The 26,639-nt window shown below is 37.6% G+C and overlaps 1 protein-coding gene across 1 annotated transcript in view; it reads right to left on the bottom strand.

The window, feature by feature from the left end:
• Window positions 1-17,637, bottom strand: part of LOC118641131 (ankyrin repeat domain-containing protein 26-like) — a 36,171-nt gene extending 18,534 nt beyond the window's left edge. Inside the window, exons 1-5 of the mRNA XM_036278219.1 lie at window positions 17,414-17,637; window positions 12,652-12,769; window positions 12,317-12,490; window positions 11,508-11,605; window positions 1,906-1,933 (exon numbers count right to left, since the gene is read on the bottom strand). Coding sequence (XP_036134112.1) covers window positions 1,906-1,933; window positions 11,508-11,605; window positions 12,317-12,490; window positions 12,652-12,769; window positions 17,414-17,637 — 642 coding nt within the window. The remainder of the gene's footprint in view (window positions 1-1,905; window positions 1,934-11,507; window positions 11,606-12,316; window positions 12,491-12,651; window positions 12,770-17,413) is intronic.
• Between the last annotated feature and the right edge of the window lie 9,002 nt (window positions 17,638-26,639).

Genomic DNA, 26,639 nt, shown 5'->3' with positions numbered 1-26,639 from the left:
GAAGAAGAGAGTAAAAATTAAAAACTTATAATCATAATGTCTGAAAAGTTCCCTATCCTGGTGAAGAGAAAAGACACACAAGCACAGCAGAGAGAGCACCAAACAAAATAAACCAAAGAGGCCAACACCAAGACACATCATAACTGCAATGGCAAAGGGTAAAGACAAAGCAGGAATCTTAAAAGCAGCAAGAGAAAAAGTTACCTACAAGGAAACTCTTATCAGACTGTCAGATGCTTTCTCAACAGAAATATTTAATGCCAGAAGGGATTGGCACAACATATTGAAAGTGATATAAAAGGAGGGCCTACACTCAAGACTACTCTACCCAGAAGGGCTATCATTTAAAATTGAAGAAGAAATTAAGAGCTTTCCAGGCACGCTAAACTAGCATTACAAGTAATGTTAAAGGACCTTTATATAAAGAAAAAAAAATGAAAAGGAGGGAACATAATTATAAAAAATAAAATGGCATAAATGTATACCTATCAAGAATCACTTTATTTTTTTTTAAATCCTCACCCGAGGACATTTTTCCAATTTTTGTACAGATAGAGTGGGAGGAACAGAGAGAGAGAGAAACATCGACGTGAAAGGGACACATCGAGTGGCTGCCACCCGCACGACCGACCAGGGCCGGGGACCAAACTGCAACCGAGGTACGCGCCCTTAGCGGGAACCGAACCCGGGTCTCTCAGGACCGCAGGCCGACGCTCGGTCGTGCGGGTGGCAGCCACTCGATGTGTCCCTTTCACGTCGATGTTTCTCTCTCGGGTTCGGTTCCCGCTAAGGGCGCGTACCTCGGTTGCAGTTTGGTCCCCGGCCCTGGTCGGTCGTGCGGGTGGCAGCCACTCGATGTGTCCCTTTCACGTCGATGTTTCTCTCTCGGGTTCGGTTCCCGCTAAGGGCGCGTACCTCGGTTGCAGTTTGGTCCCCGGCCCTGGTCGGTCGTGCGGGTGGCAGCCACTCGATGTGTCCCTTTCACGTCGATGTTTCTCTCTCTCTCTGTTCCTCTCTCTCCCTCCCTCTCTACCTGAACAAAAAAAAAAAAAAAAAAAAAAAAAAAGGAAAAATGTCCTCGGGTGAGGATAACAAAAACAAAACAAATAAAGAATCACTTTAAAAGTAAATGGCTTAAATAATTTAATCAAAGGACATAGAGTACATGAATGGATAAGAAAACAAGACCCTCACACGTGCTGTCTACAGGACACCCATCTCAGAATGAAAGATACACACAGATTGGAAGGAATGCAAAAACATATTTCATGCATATGCAAACAAACAAAAAAAGCTGAAGTAGCAATATTTATATCACACAAAATTGAACTGAAAACAAAACCTTTAACAAGAGACAAAGGAAGGTGGGAGGGAGAGAGAGATAGAAAAACATCCATGTGAGAGAGACACATTGACTGGTTGCCTCCAGCACTATCCCAACTGGGGTCAGTGATTGAACCTGCAGCCCAGATATTTGCTCTTGACCTGGAATTGAACCCATGACCCTTTGGTCTGCTGGCTGACACTCTAACTGCTGAGCCAAACCAACATTAGCCATTTTTAAGGGAAAAACTTAGTAGCATTTGGTACATTTACACTGTTGTGCAATGATTACCCTGCCTAGTCCCAAAATATTTCAGCATCACAAAGACAATCCCAGTCCCACAATATAGTCATTCCCCATTCCTGTTACCATGGTTTCTGGCATCCACTTATCTGGTATCAGTCTCTATATATTCATTTATTCTGAAAATTTCATATCAAAGAGATCATATGATAGAAAACACAAATTTCCATTATAAACATAAAGCAATAATAGGTAGGCCACTACTCAATTTTAAGAGTAAGTGCTACACAAAACTAAATTCAGAGCAGAAAAACTACTTTCACAAGAGAGTACTTTACCTTGGAGTTTTCACGCTGTGTTGTAGGCCTTGAAGTAAAAATATACAACAAAAATGAGTGAGTTCATTGCTTTAAGAAAGCAACAAAAATTTTAAATGAAAGATCAGCTAACTGCATATTAAATGAAGTTTCTTGATATAATTACAATTGCTTCAGTTTAATAAAACCTTTAATTATCTATTTCTGCCACCACCTCTCCCAACAATGAACTAGTTATTGAAGACACATTCTAAGTTGCCATAAGAAAGCGGCAGCTGACATATTGGCACAGCTTGAGATGAACTTGTTTTTACCAAAAGTTCTGAAGGCTGAACCCAAAATCCAATTAATGGCTGACATAACTTTTGTTACTTGAGCTAGAAAAAGTCTGGTAGAAAGATACATGGTCTCTTTCCCACAGTCTGTCCCTGATTCAAAGATTAATCTATGACTGTCTTGGGTCTTTAGCATAGAAACCACTTATTAGGGTAAATCTACTCCTTCTATTTACCCTAAAGCTACACAGGAAGTTCCCTGAAATGGATGAAAGTTAAATGTTCCAATGTCAAAGAACAATGTAGAGATTGTTCACATTCCCACTCCCAGATCACTTTTCTGCAGGCTCCATGGCAGTCTCTAACCTTTAAATATTCAGCTAATGAAGTCACAGCCTCCTGAAACAAGAATATGCTCAAATGCCCAAGGGGAGGAGCTGTCTATTGCCCTGCTCCTGGAAAATAAGTCTCAGCCATCCGTTTCTAACATAAACATGTTACCAACTATCCAACTCCCACACTATTTGGTCAGCGCAATGCCCCCTATATATGGGAAGGACATCACCTAATTGGGAAAAGAAGTAGAGTTGAAGAGCCACCTGCCTTGGGCCATAGACCTATGTAGTTCAGTACTCTTTGGTCTGCTAGGATTTGAGACCTAAGCCCACTCTGTAAGTTGTGGTTCAGGTAGATGATATCACAGGCTTGTTTGCAATGAAATGTATCTTTCCAGTGGCTCAAATTATTTTAGTATCTTTCTACAGAAGTTATGAATTCTGCTAGTTCCTCCATTTCAAACAACAAACAAATGAGCAGCAACCTCTTCATGACTCCCTTGCACCCCTTATATTAATCTGCCTTTCTAGACAACTGCCAATGTCCTGTGGTCTTCCTTCTTATAACTTAGCTTTAACTTGTGATAAACCTCAATATTCTGATCTTTTTTTTGCAAAACTCTCACTCCTATCTCAGCCCAGTGTTATTTGTTTTGAAACTTTGGGATTCCCCTGAAATTTCCATTCGTACTCTCTTTGCACTGCATTCACTTGACCCTCTCCTCATTTTTCATTATTAAAACACTCACATACAGGATGATAAAGAAGAGTATTGGGCTTGGATATGTGAATTTACGTCTCATTTGTACCACTTTTTATATCCACATGAATCACTTTAATTTGAGTTTCAGATTCTCTATGTGAACCTCCACTGGGCCAGAATGTTGAACACAGGTAGATTAATTAATTGCTAAGATTCCTTAATCCTATGAAATTTTATATGCCTTTGATTCTATCTATAGAAAAATTAAGAATACATAGCTGGCAGAAGCTTTTCATGCAGCTGAGGACTACAACTCAAGGCCCTGAGTAACTGAGAATAATCACCTTCAGGCAAAAAGCTAGAGGATAACTGAACCTTTCCTGGGCTTGTAAATCTAACCAGGAAAGTAAGAATTGACAGGGGTGTTTAACGTGGGTCCTCCCACACTCATCCAAACGCTGTGTAGGGAGCCCCAAACAGCAAGCCACCAACACCCAAAGGGAAAATTTGCTTTAATAAAGCAACAAGAAATAAGAAATAAAAAAAATTTTTCATTGACTATCTAACCTCACAACTTAAAGAACTTAAAAAAAAAAAAAAAAAAAAAAAAAAAACCACTGAGAAAGGCAAAATGTTGAAACAAAGAAACAAATCCCAAATGAAAGAACAAGAGAACTCTACTGAAGATGAGATAAATGAAATGCAGTTAAGAGTTTATCAGAGGGCCCAGGCCGGTTTGGCTCAGTGGTTGGAGCATCAGCCTGGGACCAGAGAGTCCCGGGTTTGGTTCACACTAGAAGCATGTATCAGAAAAAAGGGTTATTAGAGGTAGAGTTCAGAGCCATGATCTTGAGAAAATTGAACAGCATGAATTTGGACATCAACACCATGAGTAAAGATATAGAAACACTGAAAATCAACCATGTGGAAATAAAGAATGACATAGCAGAAATAAAGAACACATTGGAAAGACTAACCAGAAGAGTAGAGGAAGCTGAGGCCTGGATGAGTGAATCAGAAGACATGGTAGAAAAAATCAACTAATCAGAAAACCAAAAGGAAATAATAATTAAATAACAGGAAGACAGCTTAAGGAAACTGAGGGAGAACTGGAAACATAATAACATACACATCATAGGATTCCCTGAGGAAGAAAATAAACAAGGGTAAGAAAATACATATGAAGAAGCAGTGACAGAAAACTTCCCTAACTTGGTGAAGGAAGAAAGGCGTTAAAGTTCAAGAATCACAGAGAGACCCAAGTAAGAAGAACCCAAACAGGCACACAGCAAGACACATAGTAATTAAAACGCCAAAAATTAAAGACAAAGAGAGAATCCTAAAGGTAGCAAGAGATAAGCATCAGGTTACCTACAAAGGAACCCCCTAAGGCTATCATCTGACTTCTCAACAGAAACACTACAGGCCAGAAGGGAGCGGTATGAAGTAATGAAGGTCATGAAAAACAAGGATCTGAATCCAAGATTACTCTATCCAGCAAGGCTATCATTCAAATTAGATGGTGAAATAAAGAGCTTCCCAGACAAAAAAAGGCAAAGAAAACATACGTATTAACACCAAACCAGTACTACAAGAAATGTTAAAAGGACTGCTGAAATTAGAAGAAATAGGAAGCAAAATATAACCACACTGAACAAAAATGGCAACAAATAAGTACATATTAATAATCACCATAAATGTAAATGGACTGAATGTTCTGATAAAAAGACACAAAGTAGGTGATTGCATAAGAAAGCATGATTCATATATATGTTGTTTACAAGAGACCCACTTCACAACAAAAGACTCACATAGGTTGAAAGTAAAGGGATGGAAAAAAATTTACCAAGCAAACAGAAAAAAAAAAAAAAAAAAAAAAAGCTGATGTAGCAATAATCATATCTGATAAATTAGATTTCAAAATGAAGGCCATAACTAGAAACAAAGAAGGCCACTACATAATATTGAAAAGATCTATTCAACAGGAAGATATAACCTTGATAAACATATATGCACCCAATATATTAAAAATCTTCTGGAAGACTTCAAAGAAGAAATCGGCACCAATACAATCATAGCAGGGGACTTCAGCTCCTCACTGACATCACTGGATAGATCATCTAGATAAAAAAAATTAATAAGCAAACAGAGACTCTACATGAAGTACTGGACCAAATGGATTTAATAGATATCTACAAAGATTTACACCCTAAAAGTGCAGAATTCACATTCTTCTCAAGTGCATGTGGAACATTCTCAAAGACAGACCACATGGTAGGACACAAACTAAGTCTCTAAAAGTTCAAGAAGATTAAAATCACATCAAGCATCTTGTCAGATAACAATGGTATGAAACTAGAAATTAATTGCAACAAGAACATGCAAAGATATTTGAAAATATGGAGGCTAAATAGCACATTATTTAAGATCAAATGGGTTACATGAAAATCAAGGAAGAAATTTAAAACTTCCTGGAAACCAATGAAAATAAACACACAACAACACAAAATCTGTGGGATGCAGCGAAAGCAGTTCTGAGAGGGAAGTTCATAGCACTACAGGCATACCTCAAGAAATAAGAAAAAATTTTCATTGACTATCTAACCTCACAACTTAAAGAACTAAAAAGAAAACAAAAACAAAGAAAACCCCAGAGCAAGTAGAAGGAAAGACATTTTAAAGATAAGAGCAGAAATAAACAACATGGAGACTAAAAGAACAAGTCAAAGGATCAATGAAACAAAGAGCTGGTTTATAAAAAAGATAAGACAAGATTGATGGACCCTTAGTTAGACTCACCAAGAAACAAAGAGAGAGAACCCAAATACACAAAATCAGAAATGAAAGAGAAGTAGCAACTGAAACCACAGCAAAACACAGGATCATGAACAAATACTGTGAACAATTACATGAAAACAAATTGGACAATCTAAGTAAAATGGACAAATTTCTAGAAACACACAGTCTCCCAAAACTGGACCGGGAAGTGATAGAAAACTTGAACAGACCAATAACAACTAAGGAAACTGAAAATGTAATCAAGGCTCTCTCAGCAAACAAAAGCCCAGGCCTGGAAGGCTTCACGAGGAAGTTTTACCGAACATTCAAAGAACTAACACCCATTCTTCTCAAACTATTCCAAAAAATTCAAGAAGAAGGAAGACTTCCAAACTCATTTTATGAAGTAAGCATAATTCTAATTCCAAAACCACAATAAGACATTACAAAGAAAAAAAACTACAGGCCAATATCCCTGATGAACATAGATGCCAAAATCCTGAACCAAATACTAGCAAATCGGATCAAACAATACATCAAAAAAATTATTCACCATGATCAAGTGGGATTCATCCCAGGGATGCAAGTCTATTACAATATTCACAAGTCAATAAATGTGCTACACCACATAAATAAAATAAAAGATAAAACCACATGATCATATCAATAGATGCTGAAAAAGCATTCAACAAAATCCAGCACCCATTTCTGATAAAAATGCTCAGCAATCTGGGAATAGATGGTAAATATATCGACATAATAAAGGCCACATATGAAAGACCTATTGCCAACATCATACTCAATGGGCAAAAACTAAAAGCATTTCCCTTAAGAACAGGAACAAGACAGGGATGCTCACTTTCGCCACTCTTATTTAACATAGTACTGGAAGTCTTAGCCACAACAATCAGACCAGAAGAAAAAATAAAAGGGATACAAATTGGAAAGGAAGAAGTAAAACTGTCATTATTTGCACATGACATGGTATTGTACAATAAAAACCCTAGATACTCCATCAAAAGTCTACTAGACTTAATAAAAAAAATTTGGCAAAGTAGCAGGGTACAATATTAACGTCAAGAAATCAACGACATTCTCATACACCAATGATGAACCCACAGAAAAAGAAACTAAAAAAAAATCCCATTTACCATCATGGCAAAAAATTAAGATACCTAGGAAGAAACTTAATCAAAGAAGTAAAAAACCTTTTTTCAGAAAAGTACAGGACATTGAAAAACAAAATAGAGGAAAATATAAAAAGTGGAAGGACATACCTTGTTCATGGATTGGAAGAATTAACATCCTTAAAATGTTCATACTATACAAAGCAATCTATAGATTCAATGCAGTCCCCATCGAAACACCAACAACATATTTTACAGAACTGGGACAAATACTTCAAAAGTTCATATGGAACCAAAAAAGACCTCAAATAGCCACAGCAATCTTGATAAAGAAGGACAAGGTAAATGGGATCACAATACCGATATGAGGTTATTATACTACATAGCTACTGGAATTAAAACAGCCTGGTACTGGCACAAGAACAGGCATATAGACCAGTGGACCAGAACAGAGAACCCTGAAATGGATCCAAGACATTATGCTCAATTAATATTTGACAAAGGAAGCAAGAGCATACAACGGAGTAAAGACAGCCTCTTTAATTAATGGTGTTGGGATAATTGGACAGCTACAGGCAAAAAAACGAAACTGGACCATCAACTTACACCATACACAAGAATAAACTCAAAATGGATAAAAGACTTAAATGTGACTCATGAATCCATAAAAATCCTAGAAGAGAATGTAGGCAACAAAATTTCAGGCATCATACACAGCAGAATTTTCACTGATACATCACCTAAGGCAGCAGAAACAAAGGAAGAAATGAACACGTGGAACTATATCAAACTAAAGAGCTTCTGCACAGCAAAAAATATGATCATCAAAATGGAAAGGCAATCCACTGTATGGGAGACCATAACTGCCAGTGATGCATAAGATAAAGGGTTAACTTCCAAAATACATACAGTGCTCATACAACTCAACAAAAGGAAGACAAAGAACCCAATTAAAAAATAGGCAGAGGAGTTAAATAGACACCTCTCCAAACAGGACATACAAATGGCCAAGAGACATATGAAGCAATGCTCAATGTCACTAATCATCAGAGAGATGCAAATTAAAACAATAATGAGGTATCTCCTCACACTTGTCAGAATGGCCGCCATCAACAAATCATCAAACAACAAGTGTTGGTGAGGGTGTGCAGAAAAGGGACTCTAGTACACTGCTGGTGGGAATACAGACTGGTGTAGCCCCTATGGAAAACACTATGGTGTTACCTCAAAAAATTAAAAATTGAGTTGCTATTTGAACCAGTGATCCTACTTCTAGGAATATATCCTAAGAAGCCTGAAACACCAATCAAAAAGAATATATGTACCCCCATGTTCATAGCAGCACTATTTATAATGGCTAAGATCTGGAAACAGCCCAGGTGTCCATCAGTAGACAGAGAAAGGAGTTGAGGTACATATACACAATGGAGTACTATGCAGCTGTAAGAAAGATCTCTTATCCTTTGAGACGACATGGAGGGACCTGGAGAGTATTATTCTAAGCGAAACAAGCCGAGCAGAGAAAGACAAATATCACACGATCTCACTTATTTGTGGAATACAATAAACATAACAGTCTGAGGAATTGGGTAGACTGAGAGACGTGGAAGTAGGGTACAGATATGGAGGGGGTGGTGGGGGAAGGGACGAGATAAACCACAGAACCTATATGCATGTACGCATAACCGATGGACACGGACAACAAAGCCTGCTATGGGATGGGGGATTGGGTGGAGGGTGTCAATGGGAAAAAAAAGGAGAAACATCTACAACAAAAATAAATTAATAAAAATTTTTTTAAAAAGGAAGAAAACAAAAAACAAGGTACTAGTTACCACTGGGCTTCTTAGGAAAACTCTAAATCAAAGTAAACACACAGTGAGATTTGACATTCTGAGTTGATCTGATTTGCATATGTAACTAGATGCCAGTGCTACACATGAACTTATCAGTATGTTGAGGGACAACAGAATGCATTTGGGAGCCAAGCAGGTTGACGGTCAAATCTTGGATCAAACATTTCTTAACTATTAATTCATGGGTCAGTTAATCACCTCCCTGAACCACAGTTGCCTTGGGGTACAGATCTGGTAATCAAACAGAAAGGAAAGTCTGATATTTACCTGCAGCATTATTTGAAGCTCCCTGACAGGTTAGGATGGTTCAGACTAACATTTGCTAGCAAAAAACAAAACCAAAAAAACACACAAAGCAACCCAAACAAGATGCTCAAAGTTTAACTCAGAATGTTCTTTTATACCTCTCTATCCGACCTGTGAAAGAGAATTGTGTCCCTTGGACTTAGTGAACCCGTAAGGTTCTTAAAAATTTGAAAGAGGAAAGTATAAAAGTTAGCCCCCGAAAGTACAGATTTTTCTGCTAAATTGCAGACTTCAAGACTCCAAATAACTAGTTAGAAAAATCAGAGATAATAATTTTTTTCTTTCTTTTTTATCCTTACTCAAGAACATTTTTCCACTTTTTGTTCAGATACAGTGGGAGGAGGAGAGAGGGAGAGAGAGAGAGAGAGAGAGAGAGAGAGAGAGAGAGAGAGAGAGAGAGAGAAACATCGATGTGAAAGGGACACATCAAGTGGCTGCCACCCACATGATCCAACCAGGGCCAGGGACAAACTGCAACCAAGGCACGTACCCTTAGTGGGAACCAAACCCCGGTCTCTCTGGACAGCAGGTCTACACTCTAACTGCTGAGCCAAATTGGCCAGGGCAGAGATATGATTTTATTTGTACCCCATGCAGAGGCATTCTACTTGGAGTGAAAAGGGTTACATTAGCATGCCTAATAATAAAGAACTTAAAAGTTCTAAGATAAAAAATCTGGCCCATTGTCTCTTCTAACTAAGCTACCTTTTGCTTGGTTTCTGGCTGATGACACAGATTAACTCACTGCCATTCTCAAACTGCCTGAACCAAACTGTGAATCTCATTTGTTATATAAGAATAAATTATTTTAAACCTCAGTTTAGTGTTTATTTTAAATACTTACAAATTAAAACTACTAACAAAACCGTAATCTGCAGTCCACCCATAGTTATCTTGAGAGAGACATCGACGCCTTGCTGAAGAACCTGACCCTATTTGCAGTCTCATCACTTCCAGCAGCATTGACGGCTGTTCAAATATACCACAGACACAAATTTATCCTCAGAAATTTAAGCTATTTAAATGGCTAATTTGATATGTTGCCAAGTTAATATCTTGTTTGTCTGTGTAGAATTAACCATTTACAGGCCTAAGTGTTCATCTTTGTAAATTACCTCCGAGGCTAAAATGAAGGGACTGAAAGGAAGCGTCTTGTTCAACTTGGGTATTACATAGAAGTTGCTAATTTAAAGTCCTCTAACAGATAAGAAACTATGTTGAGGTCACTAATCTGAAGTAGGAAAACATTTAAATAAAGAAGTTTTTATTTTATCCTTAGACTAACTATTCTTCCAAGTCAGCTAGAAGTTAGGTAAGTAAAATCTACTTGTCAGGCTTAAAACAATTATATTAATATTAATTATAATAATAGTAGTCATAGTTACTGTTATTGATGCTGATACGCATGTGCTAGGCACTAAATTAAATGCTGGATAACTTTACACACAATATAATAATAATTATATTATTATTGTCCCTTTTATATCAGAAAAAATGTTTGGAAGTGATAAGTAATGTTCTCAAGGTCACACACCTGGTAAGCAGAAAAGCTAGGCCTTAAACTCAATCTTGTGTGAATTGAAAGCCCATTTGCATTTTCTTTATCACCTACTTGTGATAGGAACTTGTCTTCATTATAGAAAAGGTTTATTCAATTAAGTTATCTTTCTCCCTCCTATCCATACCAGTTAAAAATAAAAACATCAAAATATACTAAAAATGAGAAGGGATAAACACTGATGAGCCCATACTATCTGGGCTCAGCCATTTCAGGATAACTTAGAAATCAACTTAAAGCAAAAGTCATCCAAAAGACAAAATCTTTTTCTATGTATCTTTACCACGCATCTTCTGAAACAAATATATACCAAGTATAGTTTAAAAATACTGTAAGAGAGATTAGGTCTTCTATTGTATCATAAAGTAAGCAAACAGAGTCCATACTATGTAAGACTAATGAAACTAATATGAAACCCCTCTAGCAAGTATAAAATCATGACCTAAAAGACCAGATTGAAAATAACATCAGTCAGTATTATAAATGAATACGAATCCTGAAGTATGCTGTTCTTCCAGTTGCCCAATCAGAAAAGTTGCTTTTGTACTTAACTGATGATGTGCTAATATTTTTCACTATCCTTTCCTTATTAATTTAATATTTATAACATGAATGCTTGTTACCATTCTAGGACAATACTAAAGCTAAAAATAAAAAAATAATAATAAAGGACAAACAAATCTACCTGTCCATCAGATCGACTTTTGCATTACTCTTTATTAAAAGTTCCACCATCTGCTCTTTGTTTTGTTTTTTAGCAAGTGAAAGTGATGTGAAACCATCCTGTGAAGAAGAAAAAAATGATTTATAATTTATAAAGTTGTATATGTCAAAACTGAATTTTAAAAATGATAAGAGATCCTTAGAACTTAAACGTATAAAATAGAAAGTAAATAAAAAGCTGTCACTGGCAGCTCCTTCTCTTCAAAATGCCCTCCTCTCCCTCTTCAACAGATCCGCTGGAACCCCGATGTCCAGAACTCACTTCACACCTGTACAGTACGGTTCCAAGAACCTTTGTTCCTGTCGCAGTGTCTATCGTGGGGGACTGTCGGTATATTACTGACTGTGGACTGCTGCCTCCCCTTCCTGCTTACACTCGCCCAGCTGCCCCTGCTAGGTGCTAGGTCTCCTCCTGCCACCCATCCCCAGCAGCACCCATTTCCTAGGCCTCAGCCTGCAGAGCAGCAACCCCACCCACCCCCATCACTTCACTCCCCGAGCCTTTCAGTCCTTGGTGGGCTCTGAGCCTATCACCCACTCTCAGGGTTAATAAGAAGTTCTTCCTTCTGGGCTGGAAGGGTAGTGGGGAGACAGCCCTTTCTGTGGACATCGCATTTCTCCAGCCCTTCCTGACTTGGCTTTGGAGTGGTTTCCATGGTGACAATCTCTGATATTCTGTATTCAGTCTATGTCTAGGAGAAAGAAAATGCTTGTGGCTAAAACAAAGACATATATCTCAAGTGTTTTGTAAATAAATTAGTTGGTTGATACCTTGTTTCTAGCTTCCATGTTTGCTCCATATGAAAGCAGCTTTGCCACGATAGCTGCGTTCTGACCCAGGACAGCATAGTGCAGAGCCGTGTTGCCGTCGATGTCCACCAGGTTTGGGTGAGCGCCTCGGGCTAGCAGAACCGCGGCGCACTCCTCCTGCTGGCACTGCACGGCCTGTCAGTATTATGCCAAGAAACGGACTGTAAATTCTGGAAATTCAAAGTAAGCATTCCACAAGTTTCACCAATTACTTATTGTTAAATGAGATAAACGCATTTTTATGTAAATAAGTAAGACAAATCCATCTCATGTTGACATCACTGGCTCCTACATACCTTAAACAAAGCTGTTCTGTTTTGTCTATCACAAAGGTCCAACAGGCATTTTTTTTGGTCAGCTAGCAGAGTGACCACTTCTGGATGGCCATTGGCACAGGCCAAATGTAAGGCAGTCCTATGAAATTGAGAGAACCTTTTAGGAACTTTGAGTGCCCTCTCTCAAAGCATACAATTATTCATGTAATTGTAGACATTACATGTGATCCCTGTGCCTTAAAAAATAGTAGTTTTCTTCTGTAGACAGTACAATATTTGTTAGTTTTTGTTACTCACCACAGTCATGAAGGAGCAGCCTATTTGAAAAGAGAAAGCATAACCAGGGAATTCAGCTCAACTTGGGTCTGATACTATTTTAACTCTGTCATGCATTAGCTATCACTTTGTCTTTCTGTGACTCAATTTCCTCATTAACAAAATGGGGATAAAAGTAGTAGTTACCTCACAAAACATGATTGTTTGCTTACATGAAAATCTGCAATGTTTCCTACAGTTTCTAGCACAAAAAATAGCTCAATGATTGTTATATAATATTGGTATTATTTTTTACTATTACTATTATTATTACTATGACTATGACTTTACTAAGACAATATTTCAATTAAGCAAAATGATATCATTTTATCTACACAGCAGATATATTTTAAGGATCATAAAGAACACAGTATTTCAATAATTCTAAGGTGCTTATTCTCACAGTTTTACATCTCTGACATTGGAATGCAATTTATAATCCAGAATTTCTTACAACTACAATTGGTAGCATTTTAAAAAATTCTTCTTCGTACATAAAATACTGAGTATCATACCATCCATGGTGCCTTATATTAAGTGAAATGATGGTAAATACAACAGACCTCTTGCAGTGCTAGTCAAAGGGTTGGTATTTAAATAAATTTTAGTTTTGTAAAGCTTTATAGAGGAAAGATGACTAAAAGAGCAAAACAATAATTTTTTTGAAAAAAGTAATTCTTACTTTGATTTTCAAAAATCTTTGAGCCAAAAGAAACTCTGGATTCAAATGAAGAAGGATGTCTCATTTTGTTCAACATTCAGATTTATAGATTGTATGGAAATCAGAAATTTCTAGTACTCAGTATTTAATACTATTATATGTTTTCAAAGGGCAGGTAAAGGTTCTCTTTTACAATTTCCTTCCTTTAGAAATCTTTTTGTCTGAAAGGAGGGAAAAAAAGCTTTAACTGTGATTAGGTCCTAATACTTCCATTTTGAATTTCTCTTTTTGATCATACTGGGCAACATGAAGATTTTTAAGAATAAAAAGGGCCTTAAAAATAGATTGTGTAAATGGGTTGAAAGAATGTGTAAAACATAGTGAGAAAGTTTAATATTTTTTAAAAGAACACTTTTATAAAGTAAAGAGATACTTCTGCAATAATAATAATCACTTATTCTTGCTATTTTTTATTTTCATAAACAAACAACTAAAATAAATAATGTATCAATGATTACATATTATATGTAATAAAGATATATGAAGTAAAATACATATGTTTGTTTATCTGTATAGGAGCAGATAAAAAAATTCCCTTTATTTCTGAAGAGGCTAAAAGTTATCAGAAGACACCAATCTTGGTAAACAGAAAATGATGGCCTACCAGTGTAGCTCAATGGATTGAGCACTGTTACAACACTAAAATGTCATTGGTTGATTCCTGGTCAGGGCACATGCCTGGGGTTTTAAATAAAAACATTTAAAAAAAACAGAAAGTGAGAAACTATTTTTAAAAAAATCTGTACAAGATTCATTTTATTGGTCTTCTCTAGGATAACTTCATTCCCAATAATACTACATTTACTATAATTTCTATGCATGTTCATTGTAGAAATTAGATATTTTATCTCTTTGCTTGAACCAAAACAGTGCCTTATTATTATTATTATTATTATTATTATTATTCTCCAGGGATATATATATACACACACACATATATACATATATTATTTTAGAGAGAGCGAAAGGGAGAGGGAGAGAGAGAAACAATGATATGAGAGAAACATCGGCTGGTTGCCTCCTACACGTACCTGCACTGGGAATCGATCCTGCCACCCTTTGGTGCACTGGATGATCCTCCAAACAAGTGAGCCACACAGGCCAGGGAGAAAATCAGATTTTTTATAAACAATATTTTCACATATAATACAACTGCTCAGAAATAAATGTATTACATTTTTCACACATTTTCAGCTAATATAAGATCATAGTCTGTGTGTAAGTATAATTAAAACGGATTTTTTTCTTAATCGCTATTTATGCAGTGCTGAGAAAAAATTGTTGTATGTAATTTATCTAATTCTCTTTACAGATATAATAGTATAAATAGAATTGATGGGTATAGAAAAAAAAATATATATTTTTAAATGTGATATTCAGCACCAAATTGCCTATTTCAAAGTCAAAAGCAACTTAAACTTTAAGCAGCAGTATAAGGACCCCTGTTGGCCATCTCCACAAACTTTGTAGATGGAAAACAGCATGTCACTTCTTTTTTTTTTTTTTAGAGAGGGAGGAAGGGAGAGGGAGAGAGAGATAAAGACATTGATGACAGAGAACATTGATTGGCCACTTCCTGCATACCTGCACCTGGGGATTGGGCCCACAACCTGGGCATGTGCCCTGACCAAGAATCCAACCAGTAACCTCTTGGTGCATGGGTCAACACTCAACCACTGAACCACACCAGCCGGGACATGTCACCCCTTTTTAACTAAAATTCCTTTTTCTTACCAGGGACACTAAATATTTTTTTCTTTTTTTACTTTAGGTCACCTGTAGATATGCAAAAAGTATGTTTTCCACTTTCAAATTAGAGGGTTTTTTTTTTTGTTGATTTTAAAGACTTCTTTGTAAATGAAGATATACTTTTTCTGTAATACACATTGTACATATTTTACAAGTTCATTTACTTAATATTATATTCTGATAGACAGAGGGTTTAATTTTTTTATATTGCCCAACCAACCTCCAGAAATCTTACTTTTGAAGTCTTTGACAACATAAAAAAAATGTATAAATTTTTTTTGTGTGTTTTCTTCTCATACTTTTCTCGTTTTTATATTTAAATATTTTAATCTGAAACTTTTTATGAGGGGATAGAAATTTAGTTAGTTTTCTCCAAATACTTAACAGGTATTTTTCCACTATTTGTATACAATTCACCTTTCCCTCCAACAAGAAACATCAGCAGGATCAAGTTCTAAAGTCTTACATATATTTTGCTGTTTGTTCATTATCTTTTCTGTTCCAATCATTTATCTGTCTTCTCAGCTATTGGTAAAAAGTAATTTTGGGAAATTTATAGCACATGTTGATATTTAGAAGGCAATATCTTTTTCTACTCTACTAAAATGTTAATTTCATAACAACAATAAAAGATAACACATATAACTCAAACTATTAAAATCATATTTTATCTGGTTTATAAAATTGATCATTGTAGGACAAACACATATTTTGAGAAAACAAGTCTTTCTTTTCAAGAACATAACCCTCTTCCCAGTTCAAATTCCTCTGTGAGATTCTTCAATAAAGAACATATGTACCTCTATGTATACTGATAGAAAATGGTTATTGGATGTTATCTGGAGGACTTTTAGCCCAAAGTTGATTTATGATGGGAATTATTTCTCTCATTATGTAATTTTATATATATGTGTGTATATATGTGTTTTATATATATAACATTATGGTATAAAAAGTAAACATCAAATATAAAAGCTCTGTATTTAATAAATATAAATTTATTAAAATTTAATTTTATTCATTTTTAAATCTTTTATTTATTTATTAAATATTTTTCTTTGATAATTTTAGTTTACTTTATATTTTTTAATCCTTACCCAAGGTTATACTTTTCATTTATTTTCAGACAGGAGAAAGGGAGAGAGAGAAACATCCATGTGAGATAGACATATTGATTGGTTGCCCAACCAGAAATCAACCGCAACTGAAGTTTGTGCCCTTGACTGGAATGGAATCTGCGACTCTTTGGTTCAGGGGTCGATACTCTAACCACTGAGCAAAACCAGCCAGGGCTGATTTTACTTTTTATCTTTATAATTGAAGGTCATACAGATATTCCCCCTTTATTCCCTCATTGACTCCTTCTACCCTGCTGCCCCTCCCTACTCCCCTCTCCACACCACCTTCTCCCCAATCCTGCTTTCCCCACACTATTGTGTTCATCGGTTATGCATATAAGTTCTTTGGTTTATCTCTTCCCACTGTAATTTTGTTTCCATTATTGATATTTAGTTAAATCACTTTAAAATTGTCTGTGAAGTGCCAGTGCCCAGCTGGCATAGCTCAGTGGACATGGCTGGAGGGGTCAGGATTTGATTTTTAGTCAGGGCACATGCCAGTTTGCAGGTCAATGCCCAGTAGGGGGCACGCAGGAGCAGCCAATTGATGTTTCTCAAATGGACATTTCTCTCTCTCCCTGTCTCTCTAAAAAATCAATAAAAATGTTAAAAAACAAAAAGAAATAAAATTGTCTGTAAGGGCTGTATCAGGGGAATGGTGAGTGGTTCCTTAAGTTTTAGTTTTGTTTGTTCATAAATTGGCCTGAACGTTAGACCCCACATAAGGTCTCCACCACTGAGGCGCCTTGAGACTATTGGACCAAGGACTGCCTGACAAGAAGGCTGAGCCGGTGCAGGTGAGCACTTCTCCCAGGTCCGCCCACCTCCTCCCAGGGGACTCCCGGGCTACAGACCTTGCAGGTCTCAACTGCCCTATTACCTGTTCATCTTGTCTCTGTCATTTAAGGCATTGATCTGGAGCAAGAGTATCTGCCTTACTTTTACTGCATTGCCCACGCTGGCAGCTTTGTGTATCTCCTTGAGATCTTTGCCTCGGATGTGGTACCCGGGGCCTCTGTCTCCAACTCTGCTCCTCCCTGTGCTGGTGGAGGATCCGGAAGACCAGGACTCCTGTCTCCTCCAACGGGTGAATATCTTCTTCATGGCAGAGGCCTAGGGGCTTCAGAGAAGCCTCTTCTTCCCTCTGCTTTTCGCGTCTCCAGAGCACAATAGTATCTGTAGATAAGCCAACCACCTCACTGCCACAACCGGTCAGTAGGGCAGCTTAGCGGTTTAGAATCTCAAGGCCCAGAATCATGGTAACCAAGCAACGCTGCTTCAGCAACTGACAGCGCCGTGCATGCACCCAGATGCCCACTGGCTAAGGGTATGCAAAGATGATAAAATAAGAATATAAATAAGTATAATTATATACACATAAATAAATATAAACATGTTATATGTATATATATAATTATATATATAATTATATACACATAAATAAATATAAACACATATATATATAAATATATGTGTTATATATATGTGTGTGTGTAATATATATATATATATATTACACACACACACACACAGAATATAAAGTGGCCTTAGGGTACAGATCTGGTAACAAATGAGAAAGTGAAGTCTTATCTTTTTTGCAGCTTTATTTGAACCTCTCTGACAGCTTAGAATGGTTCCAGCTAACACCCGTTAACTGAAAGAAAAAAAAAAAAACCCAAAAAATCAAACAAGATGCTGAAAGTGTATCTCATCTGCAAAAGTCTGGGCTAAGATATAGATGAAAAATATCAACATCTATTCTATAAACTAATGTTTTAACCTAATAAAATATAATGGACTTAATTTGTGACTTGCCTTTTTAAATTTAATGGTGTTTAATTTTTACTCATCCCTTGTACTTACAGTTATTACCTATATGACCATGTCCCTTGAGGCTGTGCTGCCCTATGAGTAGTATAAAATGCTGACATGGGTATTATTTAATATATATGCCCTGTGTATATGTAAACATACAAAATGCAATTTATGTGCTTTTCCATGTGTGTCTTACTTAACCCAGTTAAAAGCACTTTATCTCACCAGGACTAAAATCCACAAAGTTAGTCCTCTGGACTGTGCCAAAGGGACTGGGGACTGATACTGATTCTTCCAGGACAGAACTCCAGCCTGTGCCCTCTGGAGAAGTGAAATGCCGACTGAGGAAAGCTTCAGACTCAGGTAGGAAGTCAGACTAACTTCCAGGCCCAGGAGAGTTAGCCATTAGTGCTATTCAGTTTGCAAATGTGTCAGTCATAACTTATTCATGGAGTGTATTTCATGTAGTTGTAAATTCATCAGTTTTCTAATTCTAACTCTCATGAAGTATGTAGAACAGTTGCTACTATTCATTCCTCACACTTTATCATGTTTTTGGTAATAGTTTTACACAGTTCTGACTTATATTTCTCAGTCTCTATGGTCAGATCCTCTACTTCATGCCCTGGCTGGGTGGCTGAGTTGATTGGAGCATCATCCCATACACCAAAAGGTTGAGAGTTTGATCTGTGGTCAGGGCACATACCTAGATTTCCAGTTTGATTCCCGGTCAGGGCATATATAGGAGGCAACCAATGTTTCTCTCTCTCTCTCCTTACCTTTTCCTCCAAAGTCAATAAACATATCCTCTGGTGTGCATAAACAATTCTTTACTTCTTTGCTGCTCAGCCTGTTTCATAAACATTATTGTCTATGAGAAATCGGTTCGGCAATCATTTACTAGTACTGGGGTTCTAGTAAATGATATGATCTCATGGAATAAGGAGGTACAGTCTGATAAGAGGGTAGGACAACTGAACAATGTAATAAAAGTACGTGTAATGTGTTTTGAAAAGCAGTGGTACTATGTCCATGGGTAGTGGAGGTGTTAGGACTTACACTTTGTAGAAGGTAACAACTGAGCCAAATCTTTTAAGAGTGAGATGGAGTTAGTTTGAATGTGAAAGGCCTTGCAGCAGAACAAATAGCAGGTGCAAAGGCATCAAAACATGGACCAGTACAGAGTTAAGAGGAGTCCAAGCATTCTGATAACACCATGATGCCTAAGACTCAGAGACTTAAAACAAGGTGGTATTTTAGGTGTTTCTGGAGCTTTGAGGGTTGAGAGAAGCATTTTAACCTGTGAATGCCATTATTATTTTAGTATATTCAATGGATCATGTGGTCAGCAGTCACAAACAGAAACAGTCATGTAATCAACATCTGATTAAGCAACATTACAGAATCTACAACCCAGAGGCCCCTCTTGTGCCCTCCATCTATGTTAACCACTGTCTTGATTGCTAATATTATAGATTAATTTAGCCTGTTTTTAATGTGTACCAGGCTGTGTCTCTTTTATTAATATTGCCATTCATTTTTATTCTATTTTATTAAACTTACCCTTTTCATTAGTAGGCCTAGAGGGATCTAGGGGCCTGAGAACCAGGGCATTTCAACCTCAGTCCTGTCAGTATTGGCTGTGCCTAAGCAACATAGTCCCTGTGAAACCTAACATTTCTGGTTATTGTGTTTCTTTTACTTCTCCAAATGAACAATCTCCTCCCCAAGTCAATTCATACTCTTGTATCAGGGTTATCTCTGAAGACTGTGTATGCGTGCGTGCGTGCGTGCATACGTGTGTGTGTTTTAGCCCCATGGGCAAATTTTTCTGCTACAATGACAGAAATGATTATGGACAGTTGTGGCTATGTTCGGGGAGGCCTTTATTTCAAGTATTTATTTCAGCATATAAGGCCTTTTGGTGGTTTGTGCTGTCCATGTGGCAGGTACCAGAGGCAGTGTGCTGGGACTGCAGAGGGTCTCTCAACCTATTCATAACACGGCACCAAGAAAATGATACTCTTTACATGGCAAACTGCATGAGTGGGGAGATATTTTTGTAGTGGTGGGTGACAAAAGACAATGTTTACACCATTTGCATACTTACAACATTCATGTATATATTTATATATAAGCAGATATCATATATAATATATTTAAATACATTTAGAAAAATGTCTAGTCAGTGAATATTATATTATATTCATATTTAAAGAATCTAATAGCTCTTTGTCTTGTGTCATATGTAATGTTGATTGTTCTGTGATAATCAGAACAAAATTTCAGATCTAAACTAATTTAGTTAGAAGGAATTCTAAGGGTCACGAAAGTGAGACCCACACACTAAAGACACTAAGAGCAGCTGCAAACGGGGTTCCCACGATCATGCCTGAAGCTTTGCAAACCAGCTCAGGTGCTCCTACGCTGCAAACAGGGGGAGCTGAAAGGAGCAGTTGCATGTACTGACCTTCCTGGGAAGATTCTTACTAAGAACAGTACACGAACAGACAAGGGACTATGTCATTCGGATAAAGGGTTCAAGGAAAGAATAAGAAACAAAGTCCAATAAGGCTGGTAAGTAAGCAGGGCAGGTTGTCAAACTTTTGCCTTTAAAAATAAACTGCTGCAAGCACTCAGGGCTGCAGCTATATCCTGTCTATGTGTCTTGTCTTCTGTGTGTCTTATGTTCTGTGTGTCTGTGTTCTATGTTCATTCACTTCGTCAACTTAAAAAGGAATTGCTACAAAGTTCATATCAACTATTTCAGAATAAAGAAGTTCTAATTTGCTGAATAAATATGCATTGTTAGAGTAGTGCTTTCTCAGCTAGCTTGGACACCACTAAAAGGCATATCACCCAAAATCCCAACAGAAGTATCCAATATATGTGAAGCTGGAGGTTCAGCTGTGCCTGCAGGGAGCCGGTCCACCCCGCTGGCCTTTGGGCTGTGGCCACATCGGGCACAGAGTTCCTCGGTAGCTTATGGGCTCCTTGTCCATGGTCTGCAGCTGCAGACCTTGTGGCTGGCTGCCTAGGTCCATCGCCAGGTGGTAAAGGCAGAGGCACTGGTGAGGGTTGTTGCTCATTGTGTGTGCTGCCTGCAGGACCACAGGGCATGCCATTAGACTGACGCACCCTGGCTGCTCTCCAAGGAGCCTGAGGTGAGGCAGCTCCAGCTGCCCCAGCCCTGCTCAGCTGCCATGCAGAATGAGGAGATCACCTCTCACTGTGTTCCTAGAACTCCTCTGCAACACTGCAGTTAGCTCATGTTTTAAGACATTATTTCTAAGAATGTTTGAGTGACTGGCCCAATGCTCTAAAACCCTTGCATTAGTTTGGGCTTGTAAAACAAAACCTGGGTGGGTTATAAATAATAGAAATCTATTTATCAACATTTTCAAGGCCATAAGGCTGAGATCAGGGTGCCAAAATGGTCAGGTTCTGGTAAGGACCTCTTCAAGGTTGCACATGGCCAACTTTTTATTGTGTCTTCACATGGAAGAGAGGAGAGAGAGCTCTCTGAGGTCCGTTAATTTTATTTTATTTTTTAATTAATTAACTTATTTTTGTTACAATGTTTCTCCCCCCCCCCACTGATTCCCCCTGCCACTTCCCTCCCCACCGTTCCCACCTTTGTTGTCCATGTCCATTGTTCATACATACATGCATATAAGTTCTGTGGTTTATCTCCTCCCCCACCCCCTATTCTGGGGATTATCAGTGGGAAATGTACCCCACTTCCACATCTCTGGGACTACCCATTCTTCAGACTGTTATGTTCATTATATTCCACAAATAAGTGAGATCATGTGATATTTGTCTTTCTCTGCTTGGCTTGTTTCGCTTAGGATACTTTCCAGGTCCCTCCATGTCGTCTCAAAGGATAAGAAATCTTTCTTTCTTACAGCTGCATAGTACTCCATTGTGTATATGTACCCCAGTTTTTTTATCCATTTGTCTACTGATGGACATTTGGGCTGTTTCCAGATCTTAGCTATTGTAAATAGTGCTGCTACAAACGTGCAGGTACATATATTCTTTCTGATTGGTGTTTCAGGCTTCTTAGGGTATCACTGGGTCAAATGGTAGTTCAATTTTTAATTTTTTGAGGTAACACCATATTGTTTTCCATAGTGGCTGCACCAATCTGTATTCCCACGAGCAGTGTACTAGAGTCCCCTTTTCTCCACACCCATGACAACACTTGTTGTTTGCTGATTTGTTGATGGCGGCCATTCTGACAGGTGTGAGGTGATACCTCATTGTTGTTTTAATTTGCATCTCTCTGATGACTAGTGCTGTTGAGCGTTTCTTTCTATGTCTCTTAGCCATTTGTATGTCCTTTTTGAAGAGGTGTCTATTTAGTTCCTCTGCCCATTTTCTAAAAGGGTTCTTTGTCTTCCTTTTGTTTAGTTGTATGAGCATTCTCTATATATTGAAAATTAACCCCTTATCTGATATATCATTGGCAATTATGTTCTCCCATACAGTGAGTTGCCTTTTCATTTTGATGATTCTATCTTTTGCTGTGCAGAAGCTTTTGAGTTTGATGTAGTCCCATGTGTTTTCCTCTTTGTTTCTGTTGCCTTAGGTGATGTATCAGTGAAAATTCTGCTGCGTATGATGTCTGAAATTTTGTTGCCTACAGTTTCTTCTAGGATTTTTATGGATTGATGAGTCACACTTAAGTCTTTTATCCATTTTGAGTTTATTCTTGTGTATGATGAAAGTTGATGGTCTAGTTTCATTTTTTTGCCTGTAGCTGTCCAATTTTCCCAAGACCATTTATTAAAGAGGCTGTCTTTACTCCACTGGATGCTCTTGCCACCTTTCTCAAATATTAATTGAGCATATTGCCTTGGATCCATTTCTGGGTTCTCTGTTCTGTTCCACTGTTCTATATGTCTGTTGTGCTAGTACCAGGCTGTTAATTTGCTAATATTGTACCAACCTTGCATTCCTGGGATGAATTCCACTTGGTCATGTATAATTTTTCTGATGTATTGCTGGATTTGATTTGCTAGTATTTTGTTCAGGATTTTGGCATCTATGTTCATCAGGGATATTGGTCTGTAGTTTTCTTTCTTTGTGGTGTCTTTTTCTGGTTTTGGAATTAGAATCATGCTGGCCTCATAAAACGAGTTTAGAAGTCTTCCTTCTTGAATTTTTTAAAATAGTTTGAGGAGAATGGGTATTAGTTCTTCTTTGAATGTTCGGTAAAATTCCCCAGTGAAGCCATCCGAGCCTGGGCTTTTGTTTGCTGGAAGAGTCTTAATTATATCTTCAATTTCTTTTGTTGTTATTGTTCTGTTCAAGTTTTCTATCTCTTCCTAGTTCAGTTTTGGGAGACTATGTGTTTCTAGAAATTGGTTCCTTTCACTTACATTGTCGAATTTGTTGCCGTATAATTGTTCATAATATTTGTTAACAATCCTTTGTGTTTCTGTGGTGTCAGTTATTATTTCTCTTCTTTCATTTCTGATTTTGTATATTTGGGTTCTCTCTCTTTGTTTCTTGGTGAATCTAGCTAAGCGTCCGTCAATCTTGTTTATCTTTTCGAAAAACCAGCTCTTTGTTTCATTGATCATTTGAATTTTTTTTTTTTTTTGGTCTCCATGTTATTTTCTTCTGCTCTGATCTTTACTATTTCCTTCCTTCTACTTGTTCTGGGGTTTTCTTTCTGTTTGTTTTCTGGTTCTTTAAGTTGGGAGGTTAGATAGCGTATTACAAAATTTTTTTGCTTCTTTAGGTAGGCTTGTAGTGCTATGAACTTCCCTCTCAGAACTGCTATTGCTACATCCTGTAAATTTTGTGTTCTTGTGAGTTTATTTTCATTGGTTTTCAGGAAGTTTTTAATTTCTTCCTTGATCTCCATGGTAACCCATTCATTGTTCAATAACATGCTATTTAGCCTCCATGTTTTCAAATGTCCTTGCATGTTCTTGTTGCAATTGATTTCTAGTTTCATGCAATTGTGATCTGAGAAGATGCCTGATATGATTTCAATCTTCTTGAACTTGTAGAGACTTAGTTTGTACCCTAACATGTGGTCTATCCTTGAGAATGTCTTATGTGCACTTGAGAAGAATGTGAATTCTGAGGTTTTGGGCTGTAATTCTCTGTAGATATCTATTAAATCTATTTGATCTAGCGCTTCATTTAGAGTCTGTATTTCTTGTAAATTTTTTGTCTAGAAGATTAATCCAGTGATGTCAGTGTATTGAAGTCCCCTGCTATGATTGTATTGCTGTTGATTTCTCCTTTGAAGTCTTCCAAAAGATTTTTAATATGTTGGAGCTCCTAAATTCGGTGCATATATGTTTACCAAGGTTATACAGTGATACCTCGGTTCTCAAACATAATTCGTTCCAGGAGGACGGTCGAGAACCGAATTGTTCGAGAACCGAAGCAATGAAACCCAATAGGAAAGCGTGACTCCACAAAGCGTGACTCTCTCTCTACACTCACACTGATGACGCAAGCAAGGCGCGCTGGGCCGAATGAACGCCATTCGGCTCAACTCGGCTCATCTCGGAAGTTCGAGTTCCAAATATTTGTTCGGATTCCGAGACAAAAGTTTCTCGAATCTCCTGGTCGAATACCGATTTGGTCGAAAACTGAGGCGTTCGAGAACCGAGGTATCACTGTATCTTCCTGTTGGATAGATCCTTTCAATATTATGTGGTGGCCTTCTTTGTCTCTAGTTATAGTCTTCATTTTGAAATCTACTTTATCAGATATGAGTATTGCTACCCAAACTTTTTTTTTTTTTGTTTTTGTTTGCTTGAAAGATTTTTTCCATCCCTTCACTTTCAACCTATGTGAGTCTTTTGTTGTGAGGTGGGTTTCTTGTAAACAACATATATGGGAGTCATGCTTTCTTATCCAGTCAGGTACTGTTTTTCTATCAGAGCATTCAAACCATTCACATTTAAAGTGATAATTAATATGTACTTATTTATTGCCATTTTTGTTTAGTGTAGTTTTATTTTTCTTTATATTTCTTGTACTGATTACAACAGTCCTTTTAACATAACTTGCATTGCTGGTTTGGTGTTAATATGTTCCCTTAGCCTTTTTTTTTTTTGGTCTGGAAAGCTCTTCATTTGACATTCTATTTTGAATGATCGTCTTGCTGGATAGGGTAGTCTTGGATTCAGATTCTTGTTTTTCATGACCTTGATTACTTCATGCCACTCACTCCCTTCTGGCCTGTAGTGTTTCTGTTGAGAAGTCACCTGAGAGCCTTATGCGGTTTCCTTTGTAGGTAACCTGTTGCTTATCTCTTGCTGCCTTTAGGATTTTCTTTGTCTTTAATTTTTGGCATTTTAATTACTATGTGTCTTGGTGTGGGTCTGTTTGGGTTTTTCTTACTTGGGGCTCTCTGTGCTTCTTGAACTTGAATGCCTCCTTCCTTCACCAAGTTAGGAAAGTTTTCTGTGACTATTTTTCAAATATATTCTCTAACCCTAGCCCATTTTCTTCCTCTTCCGGGGGACTCCTATGATGCAAATGTTATTACGTTTCCAGTTGTCCCACAGTTCTCTTAAGCTGTCTTCCTGTTTTTTAATTGTTTTTTTCCATTTGGTTTTCTGATTGGTTGATTTTTTTCTACCCTGTCTTCTAATTCACAGATCCGGTTCTCAGCTTCCTCTACTCTGCTGGTTAGTCCTTCCAATGTGTTCTTAATTTCTGCTGCTATGTCATTCTTCATTTCTACTTGGTTGGTTTTCAATGTTTCTATATCTTTACTCATGGTACTGATGTCTTTACTCATGCTGTGGAGCTTCCTCAAGATCATGGCTCTGAACTCTACCTCTGATAATTTGTTTAGCTGCATTTCATTGCTCTCATCTTCGATAGAGTTCTCTTGTTCTTTCATATGGGATTTGTTTCTTTGTTTCACCATTTTGGCTATCTCAGTGGGTTTTCGAGCCTGCCAAATTTCCCCTGTGGGTGTTCGTGTCCTGCTGTTTGTGGCTCCCTCTACTGGGTTTGGATGAGCCTGGGTGGACCCACATTAAACACCACTGTCAAGTCTTACTTTCCTGGGTAGATTTGCAAGCTCAGGAATGGTTCAGTTATCCACTAGCCTTTTCCTGGTGGCTAGTAGTCACAGTTACTCAGTGCCTTGGAATGTAGCCCTGGTGTTCTGCATAAGAGGATTTCCACAGGGTGGGATAGATGCTGGTTGTTAAAGAGCCTCAATTTGCATTTCTTTGCCTCCCCTTGGAAAGGCTGAATCTCCAGCGGTGGGGGGGCTGCTGCTTTTCCCCACAGCTCAGGAG

Source organism: Molossus molossus, unplaced genomic scaffold (assembly GCF_014108415.1).
Source record: "Molossus molossus isolate mMolMol1 unplaced genomic scaffold, mMolMol1.p scaffold_m16_p_1, whole genome shotgun sequence".
NCBI lineage: Eukaryota > Metazoa > Chordata > Mammalia > Chiroptera > Molossidae > Molossus > Molossus molossus.
Note: the sequence above shows the minus strand (reverse complement) of the source record. Positions and strands in the feature narration are given on the sequence as shown.